Source organism: Sinohyriopsis cumingii, chromosome 11, assembly GCF_028554795.1.
Source record: "Sinohyriopsis cumingii isolate HCF-2022 chromosome 11, ASM2855479v2, whole genome shotgun sequence".
NCBI classification, from domain to species: Eukaryota; Metazoa; Mollusca; class Bivalvia; order Unionida; family Unionidae; genus Sinohyriopsis; species Sinohyriopsis cumingii.
Window position 1 is genome coordinate 24,882,080 of NC_142971.1, and position 14,649 is coordinate 24,896,728.

The 14,649-nt window shown below is 33.9% G+C and overlaps 1 protein-coding gene across 2 annotated transcripts in view; it reads right to left on the reverse strand.

Annotated features, from left to right (window-relative positions):
* The window catches only part of LOC149787798 (lipase maturation factor 2-like), a 151,935-nt gene that overhangs the window by 131,064 nt on the left and 6,222 nt on the right, over nt 1–14,649 (reverse strand). For both annotated transcript variants that reach the window (XM_089974009.1, XM_089974008.1), the window contains exons 2-5: nt 14,001–14,051; nt 8,166–8,368; nt 3,553–3,581; nt 32–240 (exon numbers count right to left, since the gene is read on the reverse strand). In XM_089974009.1, the coding sequence (XP_089830135.1) occupies nt 32–240; nt 3,553–3,581; nt 8,166–8,368; nt 14,001–14,051 (492 nt within the window). The remainder of the gene's footprint in view (nt 1–31; nt 241–3,552; nt 3,582–8,165; nt 8,369–14,000; nt 14,052–14,649) is intronic.

Consider the following 14,649-nt stretch of genomic DNA (forward strand, 5'->3'; position numbering starts at 1 on the left):
CATTTGAAATCAATGGTAACTTTTAACTGACCTGTAAGTCCCCACCATTCTGGACAGAGACTTGTCAGCTTGACAACACCTGAAGCAAACATCAGTCTAAACAGAAGCCACTTGATTAGCCACATTGTGATGGTGTCATGCTGGTGGTAATATGACATTTGGAGTTTTTTAAATGGGAGTTGTAGATGAAATGGTGCCACAATGATTGTCAAAAACCCAGCTTCAAGCAATAAAATATCCCTGAAAAACAAAAACAAGTCAAGAACGTATTCCAACCATCTGGATTTACTACTTATTATTTAAACTGGTTCAGTGGTTATATTTTGGTGAACAATTCTGAAGCAAATCAGAAATCCAAGAAATAACACCACTATGCTTTGTTATAATCATCACCAAATATACACAGACTGAGAGCTTGCAACTTTACAGAACTGTAATGAAAATACCATTTTTAGCAGAAACAAGACAATTTGCAGCAATTATAGAAAAAAACAAATATATACCATTCCTATACCTGTCTTCTCTAGTTATTTATCATATACTCACTTTTAATTCGAAGTTTTTCTTTACTGAAAAGTCCATTTATGAGAAGTAGCTGTCATCTTGTGTGATATACAATAAACCTAGGGTCATAATGGAAACTATATGCACTACATAAAAACACTGTCAATTAAATTTCTTTTGGCATTTTCATGTCTCATCTGTATTTCCATCTTGAAGTGCATGTATTATAGTAATCATTTCACCTGTCACAGAATAAGCCAAGGAAATAACTTAGTAATGTCTTAAAACAATTCTGTGGAATTGATTTTGTCAATGTGTACAAAAAGTCTTTATTCAAACTGTAACATCATCAAATCCAAATTGAGTGAACATTTATCATTTATTATAAATTGTCAAATGTGATATACAGCCTGACATTACATTTGTGGATACATTAAGATTATTCGTTTAAAGGTGAAATATGGAGGTAACCACATAAACTTACTTTTTAATCTTCTATGCCTGTTATTATCATTTTCTATTGCAACATTTATCAATAACTATATAACTCTCACAAAAAGTTGACATAGGAATTAACTGCCCTTGATAAGGATGCAGAAGTGAAATACTGCCAGGACAAAGTACTCACAAACAGTGAGATACAGTGATCCTGTCAAAATTTAAGAAATTTATAACTATGGTCAATATTGTTATTAATAGATTTAAAAACAAACAAAAACAAATGATAATGATTATTGGAATGAACTTGAAAAATAATGTGCATTCAAAAAATTCATCTGGAATCCAACTCCTTTAAAGGGAACCCCATTCTGCACCTTATGAAAGGGAACAACTTTGTACTCTATGTTCTTTGGAGGAAGTCTCTGTGGCTTGTTCTTTCATATTCCCAATGACTGCATAAATGAATGGTCTAAATACTTTCTCAATTTTAGATTTTATCATTTGTAGTAAGGCCTACACAGAAAGTTCTTTATAATGTTATGTATTTAGGCATTCACTGACATAAGCTTTATAAAATTTAACATATAATTATTTCCCTAGAAAAACAAGTCAAAAATGAGAAAAAGAATGTACGGTTTTACAAATCAAATAAAAAAGTAATCCAAGAATAATCCATGAGTTAAAAAATAGAAGTCCTAGTAATAAAAAGTTCTAATGAAACTGAGTTCAAATCCCAATGAAATCCACAGTGGAAGGCAATGATGTATGCTGTTGTCAGTGTTGTACTGATGTGTCAACAATTCTTTGTTGAATCACAGAAAATAATTTTCCAGTGTTTGAGTTCTGTGTAAATTTCGATAACTGTCATTGTCCAAGAATTAAATTAGAGCACAAGTATTTCCAGGAAAAAATAATCTCTTGGAATCCAAATAATTTGCCCCAAAACTGGTGACAACATAAAACACTTTAACATCTCAAGTGTTATGGCAAGAATGACTATTATTTCTCAAAACACCAACAATAAATCTAGCTATAATGCAAAACAAATGCCCAGATGTGGATCAATCCTCTGGAAGAACCTAATTGATACATACTATGTCACGTACTCCTAGTATGGTATCAATTTCAATTTATGAATCTTACTCTGAGAAAGAATTTTTTAAAAAAGTTGTTTATTCAACTCTTCGTGGCTTTGAATCAAGGTCAGAAACTAGGTCAGCATTAGATACAAAGTTTCTATTATTAATGTTCACAAAAAATAGTCAGGTCAAACAGAACTGAACCGAATTTCAGGAAAAGGTCAAATCCAGTAAATAAAGTTACATTACAATAGCATGTAACAGAATAAAAAATTTTTTTAAACTAACAAACAAACAATTAAATAAAATATAAATTAAATCAAATATACATAACAAGAATACTTCCCAGTATGATACTGTTATGTATATTTAATTTGTATGGCATGTTGACTTTTGTCCTTGGTTATAGTGTAAGAGTCATTTGTGTGTGATGTCTGATCTAGATTTTTAATGTAGCTTTAACAATTTTTCAGTCATATCGCTACAATTTTTTAAAGTCTTTGGTATGACTCAGCAGGGGATTGAACCCACGACCTACCGCATCCGAGGTGGAGGCTCTAACCACCAGGCCACCAGATAGCGGTAAGAGTCCTTTGTAAACAATATACTACATAGCAAATTTTTGTCTATGATTGTAGATTATATTTAAAGATAATTCTTCTTGTATAAATAAACTTGGTTACTTGGAGTTGAGTTCAGGACTGGTTTTCCCAGTGGGAATTCCTGGTCTACATGATGTTTGCCATGTTCTTTATTAAATTTAAGTGAAAGACCTGATCATGATTACAAATTAGAATGTTCTGGAAATGAACATTTTACCCTCATTCTGGATCTCTTATTGTGTCGTGTAGGTTTTTATATTAAGGATGTTTATGTGAGATGTACTTATTCCTATCTTAACATATGTTGTGGAATCAAGTTTTTTGGTTGTATTCAATTAATATCTGAGAAGATTTATTTAAATTATTCATTTGAATTACAAAGTTTTCAATAATACTTTCAAACCACTCACTATTTTGGAATTATTGTTAATTCAATTAGAGACAATTTGGATTATATCATGATACAGTAAAACTATTAGAACATAACAGCAACACTATTCCACGCTATTGGTACATCAGCACATTCAAGATAGGAATTCATTCAGAAACACAACTGGAATTCATTTGGAGCTCTTTATACGTTTGGACTAGCCAGAACTATAAGGACTATTTTTAATCTACATATCATGTTATACAAAAAGCTTAAAAATTTTACATACTGAAGATTCCAATATTTAACAAAGAGTGAATTATGACTGAAAATTTTTAATTGATAAAGATTTCAAATAATGCAGCCTGTCAACAATAAACAATAATGATGAGGAAGGGAATGAAGAAAAAAAAAGGACATTAAATTTGTGTTTAAACATTACTATGAATCTGCAAAAGATCAACTGTTACACATGTTACATAGGAAGAAAAGTAAAATCTGATAACCTCAGATACTACAGTAGTGAAAAGTACAAATTTAGCAAAAGAGAACTTACCATTGAAACCACAGGAAAGTCTGCCCAACCTGAAAAACAGTTCACATTCATTAATAAATTCATCATAAAGTAAGACTAAGGAATGGAAGCATTTTATGTATCAATAAATCAATCAAAATGCATCTGACAATATCATGCCAACATTCAAACAAGAGTTGTATAAACCTAATGAAACATAGAAATGCTGGTTCAATACACTGACCAAAACACAATGTTTTTGATCCACAACACACAGTAATCATTTAATTGTCATTCAAATACAGAATAATAAAGCCACAGTATTGGGAGTTGTTGTTGTTTGTTTAACACCATTTGTTGAGCTCACTATATGGGAAGCTATAGTCAAATTTTCTCACATGGACAGAGGTGAGATTGCAGTGATTGGTACAGGTGGGCACTTTAGACACATGGTGACCTGTGGCAACAAATCCTTTTAGCAGTTTTACAGTGTTAGGAGTCAGTAAAAACACACTTTTTCAAAGGTAACAAAAACAATTTATTGCATCAAATAGCATGTCTTATGTTACGTGTTTAGGCTCAAATAAACATTAATTCAAGAAAGAGCATTGAAAAATATAACAAATAATTTATTTCCCTGGATGAATGCTGTAAAAATGAAAACAAAAGAACTTACGGTTTCCAGAATCAAATCCAAAAACAACACAAGAATAAAAATTTTGAAGTCCTAATAATAAAATGTTTTAACAATTTCAAGTTCAAGTACCGCCAAAGAATCCAAGATGGAAGGTGATGATGTATGCTGTAACTTGTGTTAAGTCTATGGTTCCTTGTAGAAACACAATAATTAATCCTCCTGTCTTTGAAATCCAAATAAAATTTTCAAGAAATGTTCTTGTTAAAGAATTCTGTATGAATACAATAATATTTCCAGAGAAATGAATTAATCTTTTAGAGTCCAAATAATCTAAAGAAAAATTAAGAAATAGCTCAAAAACTCAATACTGGTCACAACAGAAGAAAACAACTTGACGTCATGTTTAAAAGCCCCGGACTATGAGATCTCTTTCTCTAAACATCTCTATTAATACTACGTATTTCACAATTTCAGAAATGCCTAATTGCGAAATAGAGGATTAAGTGATCATGTTTACATATAAAAATCATGTAGCCCCTGTATGTCCTTGATAAAAACCAATCATTTTACTCTGAGTAAACGTTGTTTACTCGACCCTCAATCAAGGCCTGGAACTAAGTCAAAAACAGAAACAAGTGTTTCTATTATTAGGTATCTAAGGAAAATCTCAGGTCAAACTGAATTTTCTAGAAAATATCAAATTCCTAGTAAACGAAATTAGATTACATTGACATGTAAAGAAAATAAAAAAATTCCAAAACCCACAATCAAATCAAACACAAATTAAATCAAATATACGTAACAGTATGTATAGAAAACACAAAATATAGTACAAATACGACTTATTCTGACTTGCATAAATATGGAAGCAATATAATTACTAGTAAACACCTGAGGGTAAACAACATTGATGGACACTCAATTCTGTGGCAAGTAATATTAAATTTAATATTTTAAACTAAAATCCAAAAAATGTAGATATTAGTATTATGTATTGAACACCATAATAAAACAGATTAATGCAGTGCATACCATAGTCCATATGCAAATTTAAGTCTGACTGCATTTTTGGAGATGCAAGTTTCAAATAATTTCATATTTAAATCCAACAACTGATACTCTCATTAATCATTTTACATGTTTTATACATCAATATTATATTTGAAAAGATATCTCTAACTTGTTACTCAAAAATAAAGATGTTTCCCAGAAATGTTCCATGCACTAAAAATTCCTTTAAACAATAAATTTATGGTGTCCCAAGATGTATAGTAATATTGTTATTTATGAAGGTTGTTGTTGTTGTTGTTGTGGGGTTTAACGCCATTTTTCAGCACAATAGGCTATACATGGCGGCCAGTATTAATGGTGGAGGAAGAACCCGGAAAACCCCGGAAAGAACCACCGACCCAAGAGAAGCTACTGGCAAGCTTTCTCACATGCCCACATTGGCTGAAGTTATTTATGAAGGGTAAAAAAAACCCATTTCCATCTGTGTAAAAAAAAATTTTAAATTGGTTTTTGTTACCTTTGAAAAAGTGTGTTTTTACTTACTTCTAACACTATAACACTGCTAAAAGGCTTTCTGGCCATGGGTGTACCGATCACTGCCATCTCACCTCTGTCCATGTAGTTCAAGTCTCTGGCACAGCCAAATATATGCTCCCGTTTAAGGTAGCAGATCATGTTTCATATCTAGTCAAAACAATGTACCCCATTTCAGAAATAGCACAAAAGGTCTCACACAAATGGCTGAAAATGGACAAAGTACCAACACAGTGATCCAAGCCTGGGTCCTCATTGGGATTTGAATGTCAAAGACAACAAAAAATTCACCATTCTCATTGAAATATTAGTATAGTACACATCATTTGAAATAAAAACTTGTGACCAAATTCTGCACATCTCTGAATTGTCCTTAGTTTTCATCTCTGTTCTATCATATGTATCAAAAGCTGCTGTGCAAAGCCATTCAACAAAGCTGAGTGTGGAAGCAGCAGATGGTTGGATTTACTTTGAGCTCCCAAAAGCTTCTCCAGACTAGACAAGATCTTAGTGTCCAAATAACCAAAAGACTTCAGGTACAGATCTGGGAGTGAAGATGGTAAACTTCATTTACAGTTTTATCAAAAGTTCATTTTATCTTCATCTTTCATCACCTGACCAGTAGGCCTGGACAGTGACTGAAATACATGTGGCAAATGAAAAGATCTAAATAGGTCTTCCTTTAACTAATGTTTTGCCACAAACATGGACAGTTAATTGTCCTGTCTCAATTAATGGGGAAGGAATTATCCCTTTCTCATTCTCTAGGAAAAAAAAGGAACATGCCTGCTTCGTGATGCAGAGATGAGATGTGGCAGCCCCTTCATTTCCCTTTGATAAAGACACAAGGACAAGAGAGCCTATGACCTGTGCACCGGTAATTCTCACCTTAATTACGGAACAGGAACACAGTGAAAGGAGGGATGGTATCAACCCAATTAATTTCCATATCTTGGTGACAAAAGCATGGTGTGTGGTCAGATAAGCAGTGTCAAAACACAGTACCTGGTGCCCAGTTCCTTTAACCCTGCTGGTGTTGAGAAGTGCAACTGATTCCTCCCACAGAGAAGCTGACAACTTCCTAACATTGAGTGTCACTAACTTGTCCCTAATGGAGCTGACAACTTCCTTACACCAGGAAGTGCCAATGTCAATGATCCCATCTTAAGGCTTAGACCATGAACAAACTGCAGACTGATTATGTACTGACAGAAATATGTATATATAGATGGATAATGTTAACACAATAGGTCCCTACCATATTTATGGTAATGCATAATGAACTGGATGTGTCCGAAAAAATAATATATTTACTTGTCTTAGTGGCATATCAGCACAACTGGCTATATAACTGAGACAAAAATACTGTCAAAATATGCAGGAAGCCAAACATTATCAACCAGAAAGTAAATATGCTCATTACCAAAAGAAAAAAAGGTAAAGATGTTGCAAAAGACTAAAAATAAGGCCTACAAAATGAAGACAAAAAAAAAAAAAAAAAAAAAGTACAATCCTTAGGGCTGTTCCATTAAAACATATACCCCCCACCCCCGGGGGGAGGCACTTTCAAATTCAACCAACCCACAACAGAAGCAATTAAAAAAATTACGATCCACCGTCAAATGTGTTTTAATCGAAAAATGCTGCCCCCTACAGAAGCATATTTTTTAAACATAATTTCTGGCTTTGGATTAGTAGGCGGTAGAAGCGATTTTAATATTGGGTTGGGGACAGAAGCGATTTAAATGACAGCTGGCTGGAGGTAATCTACTGAATTCTTATAGATCATATAATCTACTGCCTGTTCCAGGGCCGAATGAACCAATTAAATTCAGTTTAACAGCCATTCATGTCGAACCGAAGTATCCAGTTTAATAAAAAATTGCATACTGCGCAAAGCACATTTTTTATATCCGTGACGTTGACATAATTTGCTAAATGCATATCGCTGCTTTAAAAGTACGCAAATTTGTACAAATTACATGCACTCGCGTGTACAGGCATCATTTTCTGACTTTATTCACGTCAGACCGCTAGGATGGGGTTAGATGCGATTTTAAGTATATATTCGGGTTTGTTTTTCTGACAACCCCAACAGCGATTTCTCATTTTGTTAACACAACCCACAACAGAAGCAATTTTCCTAACCAACCTTCCACCATCAGAATCAAAATAGTTTGAAACACATCCTCCGACAGAAGTTTTTTTTAAAGTGCCTTCCCCAGGGGGATATATGTTTTACTGGAACAGCCCTTAAAATTCAGAGTCAAAATTTCTTTTTTAATAAAATGAACTCTTTAAATAGCCAAAGACATTTGCTGCTAGAAAATCATCATGTGATGCACCTCATGGCAACAGGTTGCTTTCATGTGTTGCCCTGTGGACATGCTGGAGGGTCATCAGGTCTGTCTAAATCCAAATAAAAGGTGACAAATAATGGAAATATAACTGGAAATATTGAATTAAGTGATACCTGGTAAAGGGAGAGATAAAACATCCAAAGGAGTGTGAAGGCAACAGTGTCCCGTAAGTGCTTGTACACCAAACACAGGAAGGAGATGGCCATCCCTAGTAAACACAGGAGATCCATTCCCTGCAGAGTATCCAGCCCCAGCTTGGGGGTCAACTTCAGTAGTGTTGGTTTCCCATCTAGTAAATCCCCCCATGAATTTGTTTCTGAAGAAATAAGAATATATCATCACATTCAAACTTCAAATTTTCATCATCTTAACCTACATCGATGATAACACTCGCAACACTTTTAAGTTTTTTTTATATACAACTTGTAATTTGTGGCAATTATTTACAATACATTCTTGCATTGTAGAAGAGGCCTGAACTTGAGTATCATTTAAAGTTATGATGGTTGATACTTTTAATGACCACCATAAATAAGCCATGGTGGCTCCATTGGTGGAACACTGGACTTACAATTCAAGGTTGTGACTTAGATACCCAACCAGTTTAGCTTGAATTGACTGCCATCCATAAAGTTTGGTCTAAGTCTGTAATGCATAACTAAATGTTTAGCAGAAATAATTTTTCTTCTTCAAGTCAATATAACCTTAATCTTTGACCTTCTGAGTCTATATTTCTCATCCAATTTCATTCAAAATTGGCAAATTGTCTTACATAATCCAGAGATCTGATGACTTTGATTACAAGCAAGAGTTTATGCATATTCATTTTGCCTTTATCTTTACAAAGAATGTTTACAAGGATGTAGTAAATCGGTAAAATATGATATAGAGTTTGCAAGATGGTTTACATAGGTTGTGTTCTTACTCTATTGCACAAGCTTGTTTGGTGAAACAGTCAAATATTAGGTTATGTAAGACAGCTGGGCAATATAAAACTCACTTGGGTCTCTTGTTTATGCACTAAGCACTGGTTCTGAAATCAAAATTAAAAACAAAAGAACCAAAGAGATGCAAGATCACTGCATAAATATGCGTACTGTTGGTCTTGTTCATGAGAAAAATCATCCATTATCTTACTATTGTCCTATTTACCAAGATTGATTAAAATCAGGACAGAAATGGTCTTTCTAGCAGTATACGTTCTGTCAATCAGATGCAAGATCACCTCAGTATTATGTCCACATCTTAGCATTCCTTCTTGATATAAGCATATTTACAAAGTTTGATAAAAAAATATCAAACACTGAGCGACTAAAGTGTTGACGAGCTCAGCCAATCAGATGCAAAGTCAACTCATTAATATGCATGTTTTTTTTTTCCAATGCAGCTTTAACAATTTTAGTCCATGTCTGCAATGTGGCAGTTTATAGTGACATCTTGCAGTGGGGCATTGTGCTGCAGACATGTAGCATCATTTCTCACCCAGTCACATTATCCTGACACTAGTCCTAACCTTTTAATGCTGAGTGCCAAGCAAGGCACTGCTAGTACCATTTTTATAAGTCTTTGGCATGACCCAACCAGGGTTTGAACCTGTGACCTCCTGCATCTAAAACAGATCTCTAACCACTTAGGACACCCAAGCGGTCATTAATATACATGAATCTTACAATAATTGTACTCATCTATGATCCTAATGATTTAAGCCTATTTACTAAGTTCACTGATAATGAATCACTCTTAAGAACAAGCTCATTAATATCTGGAATTCCAAGCTTATCTGAGACCCTGATCATATAAATCTATAATCAATGCTTGATCAAGATCAAATCAAAAGTATGGCTTCCTGAGTGGCAACAAACTCAGTCAACCAGATGAAAAATAATCTCATTAAAATACATGGAGCTGGCTCATTATCAAAGTCATTCAAGATTGATAAGACACAAGAACATATTCTGATGTTGTTGTAGGTGCCAATTTTCAGCACAATATGGACTATAAATGGCGACCAGTATAAATGGTGTCTGAAGAACCTGGGAAAACCCAGAAACCACTGACCCATGAGAAGCTACTGGCAAGCTTTCTCACATACCCACACTGGCTGAACCTGAGACTTGAACCCATGCTGATATGAGTGAGATGGCAGTGATCTGTAAAGGTGAGCTCTTTAGACCACTCACTCACCTGGGTCCCCCATTTTAAGTCTGATCAAAATTGGATGATTTATGCATATATTCCATGTATGATCAAACTTCAGGGATCGTCCTGGGCTTCGCCAATGTCGCAAATTGCGATTTTTTTTCCTTATTGGCGACAAAAATATTCCATCTGGCGATTTTTTTGGCGACAGACTTTTTGGTTATTTAATTTGTACATACAATCATAGATTTGGACTGGATAAATTAAAAGGGAGAACGAAAGGAAGCCACAAACTTGACCAAGCAATGCATTGGAATCAATCTGTTACACAAACAATCCTTTGTTCGTATTGACAACCCCATCTTTACAGTGCATTGTTACATCATAATCTGCTTATGCTGACATCTGGGCTGAGTACTGTATGCTGTGATACAGTCAATCATGCTACCGAACTATACCTACAACTGACCGACTTCTGAAGACGCGAATAGAACAGATACAATTAATTGAATGTCTAAATCTTCTGTTGTTGTTTTTTTTTTTTTTTTTTTTTACATATACCAGTACAATAGTTTTGCTGAACCTTCATAGAAAACTGATAACCTTTGAAGTACCGACTACTGTGTATAAATACAAAGGAAATGGAAAAATCTCAATCACAATTATGTCTGTCGCCAGTGCAGCATTTTACTCATTGATCTTTTCCTTTTGCCATCAATCCGTGTTACGGCTGCTGACACTTAAACTCCGAAACGAGAAATAGCACAAAAAAAAAACAACAACCAGTTTTGCATAATTAATAATAATTATTTATTTCTCAAAATACAAGAGTGAAAGAATCTCTAAATTGGGTGTGAATTTATGCTTATATATACGGTCCAATATTGCCAGGTGTTGACTCGTGTAAGTTTCATTCGTGGGAATGGAGATCCTATTTTGTTTGTCGAGAAAATTTATACAGCATTCAGTGATCATTCTTGGGATTTAGGAAGCAATTCACTACAAGCTTTGTGAAGCTAGCCATAAGGGGGGGGGGACTGCTGATAGACTATTGGTGTCACCTGTCAGTGCTGTGGACTGTGAACGTGGATTCAGTAAGATGAACCTCACAAAAACTGACATCAGAAATAAACTCTGCATCTCATCTCTCGAGAATTTCATGAGAATCAGCATGTACAGATGTGAAAAATTAGACTTTGAAACTGCATTCAACAAGTGGGCAGCCCTAAAATTGCGACGGATCTTCATGTAACACTTTGTAAGATTTTGTTAATGCTTGTTGTAATTAAAGAATTAACTAACCCATCTTTTGTAATTTTCATTGCCTGTTACATTAATAGACTGAATTAACACTTGGAAAAATGTACACTACTTGTTCTGGCAACACTTTTTGAAAATTGGCGACAAAATATTGAGGTTGGCGATTTTTTTGGCGACAGCTTTTTAAAAGCCAGGACCATCCCTGAAACTTACAAAATATATGGCCTCCAGAGTAGTAAGAATCTCAGCAAATCACTGACAAGATCACCTCATTAAAAGAACTCACTTGTTACTGAACTCATCTGACACAATAATGATATATAAGCAGATATTTCAAAATTGGGTCTTTCAGATACAAGATGACATTATTTTGCCTGGTACTTGCTCATTATATAACCCATCCACAATCTCAGTGATAAAAGTCAATCAATCAAAAGCAGGATCATCTCATTAATACGTTTCTCGCTCATTACTGAACTGATCCAAAATCTTGATGATATAAGCATAATTAAGTTTCTGGTCACACTGGAGCAGAAATAAGAAGCTTGGTCATTAAGATACAAAATAACCTCATTAATATTCATAGATCTTACTGACTAATCCAATCTGAGATGTTACTGATATAGACAAATATTCCAAGAATGACCAGAAATATGGCCTCCTGAATGTCAAATGTCAGTCAGTGCAATGCATAACCATCTCATTAATTTGCTATAATTATGCTCAATACTGAACTCATCTTAGATTTTTATTTTTATACAAGGTCATATTCTAAGTTTGATCAAAATCAGATAAAACTTTTGGCTTCGTGGTTTATAATGAAATGTTGATGATGGACAGAAAAAATGTTCAACTGATGATATATAAATAACAAAAGATGAAGGGCCATTCAATAAGTCTGCCTGGCATTATGGCATAGTGAGCTAAAAATATACATTTTAACATTATTTTATGTGAAACTGAATACAAATGTAACTGAACAAAATTACACATAATGGTTTTTGAATTATTCTGCCAGGCATACATTATTACTGGCTGACATCAAGATGAAGAGAAAACTTCAGATGAAATGGAAAATAGCTTTAGTAAACAAAGTGACACAATTATTGTTGAAGAACAAGGTAAGGTATAAACTTCATGTATTTTGAGATGCAAATAAAAAGAAAAGGTGAGTCAATAAAAAGCATTGTTCTATTTTCTATCAAATTATAATGCATCCGACAAGTGTAATTCAAATCAGGACAAGCAAGTTTTTAAAGCTACTTGTCATGGGCCTGTGGTGATATGGAGTAATATTAATACTTTTAGAGTGTAAAACAAAATGTTTTTCTTTAGGTCGAAACTTTATGCAAATTTGCTGCTGACACATGTCTATAAGTCTTATTTTTGTATCATGAGACAAGTGATTTATGTAACTTCAATTGTGGAGAGCTGTGGTAAAAGTGAGGTAAGAATGTGAAAGTAATCTATTCTACAAATGATACTAAAAGGTTACTCAACTACACCCAATTACTTCCGTTCTCTCAACCAAGCATTTTTTTTAAACCAATAATTCTTATAATTCTTAAGATTAAAATTTTACACAAGATGCCAGCTTAGTTATAATTATTCCTTGGTTCAGAAATATGGAATCAATGGCCCCTTGACATTTTCCAAAGAACCAGGTCAGATTGGGGTGGGGGTGGGGTCAAGATAGGCTTTTTGTTCTTGAGTGATTTTACAGTGCAATTCAGAAAACAGAATGTAAATAAATCAACAGCAAATATTCTTCTTTTGAAACAAATCTTAATCTTTGCACGACTCTACACTTTTCTAGTATTCAATGAAAAACAACTGCAAAATAAGATGCTACTGATGGAATTGAAAGATAGTCAGGCTAATGCATAGAAGTCAAAGACTTTATCCAGTTTTTATACCAAATGACATTTACATCAAATGCTTTATTCTTTTTCCAGCCAGTATAATGCAGTCAATACTTGCACTTTTTTAAAACTTGTACAATGACTATAAACTGCAAGCTCAATTCATCACTTTACAAAGCAAACAGCAAATGTGATTCACTTCATGTATATTAATAGTGTTACGATTTCAAAATTAGTTTGACAACAATCTTACTGTGGTGTATTGAGCAAATGATGAAATTGATAAAGGGGAAGACTTTTTAGACAAATTCAAGACACAATTGACAACTGTAAACATGCTATTCACAACCAGTGCACTGTATAGCAGTGAGATGGAAATGGATTTATGCGAGTTGTGCTGCATTGTGGAGATGCATCTAAAATCTATATGATGTTGAAGATCTATATATTTTGCTAAATAGTATAGTAAGACCTGTCTTGAAAGACCTGTTATGAGAGTCCACCTGTCTTGAGAGACCTTATCCTCAATGCACAGAATCATTGATTATATAGTCTTATGACCTGTTATGGGAGTCCACCTGTTTAAAGAGACCATAATTTCTTGGCAGAAGGGTGGTCTTTCACGACAGGTTCTACTGTACATGATGCACTATGATAACATTACTTATGTCTAAATCATAAAGTTACCTTTGTCGATGACAAGTCTTGCAGGAAGAAGTCCATTATCACCATATAAGCCTGAAAAATTTGATAATCAAAATTTACAGCACATTCTTTCAGATAAATAAACTAGTCACTAAAGAAATGAAAATTTAAACATGTGAACTGGGGCTGTAAACTGTGATATTATATACTTTTCCAGGGTCAATTAGCAATTTTTAATAATTGTGTCCTGTTCTGCATCTTAGTTGAGTTGACCATGTGACATTTCATGTAGTCCTGTTATTCTAAAATAATCCAGATATGGTCATTTGTTAAATTTAGGGTCACATTGACAGTTTGGGATATGGAAATGTCAACAGGGCTCCCTCAACGTGCAATGCTGCTCATCCAAATGTTTTCATATCTTAAAAGGTAAAACAAAATTATCTTTTAATTTTTTGTGTATGATTGTTATTTCAGTAAAAATTGAGTTTTTATCCCATAACCAGATCAGGATGGTGGTAATTCAGAATTTTGCAATATTTCAACTGACTTTTCCTGGTCCTAGAAGACGATGAATTGGTATGCCAAAAGGTGGAATCAAGTGTGGTTTCTTAGTGTACAAGGTTTGGTATTTGGGCATAAAAATGACATTATACACTATCTGAAGAGCCAAGTTCATTCAACTGAGATA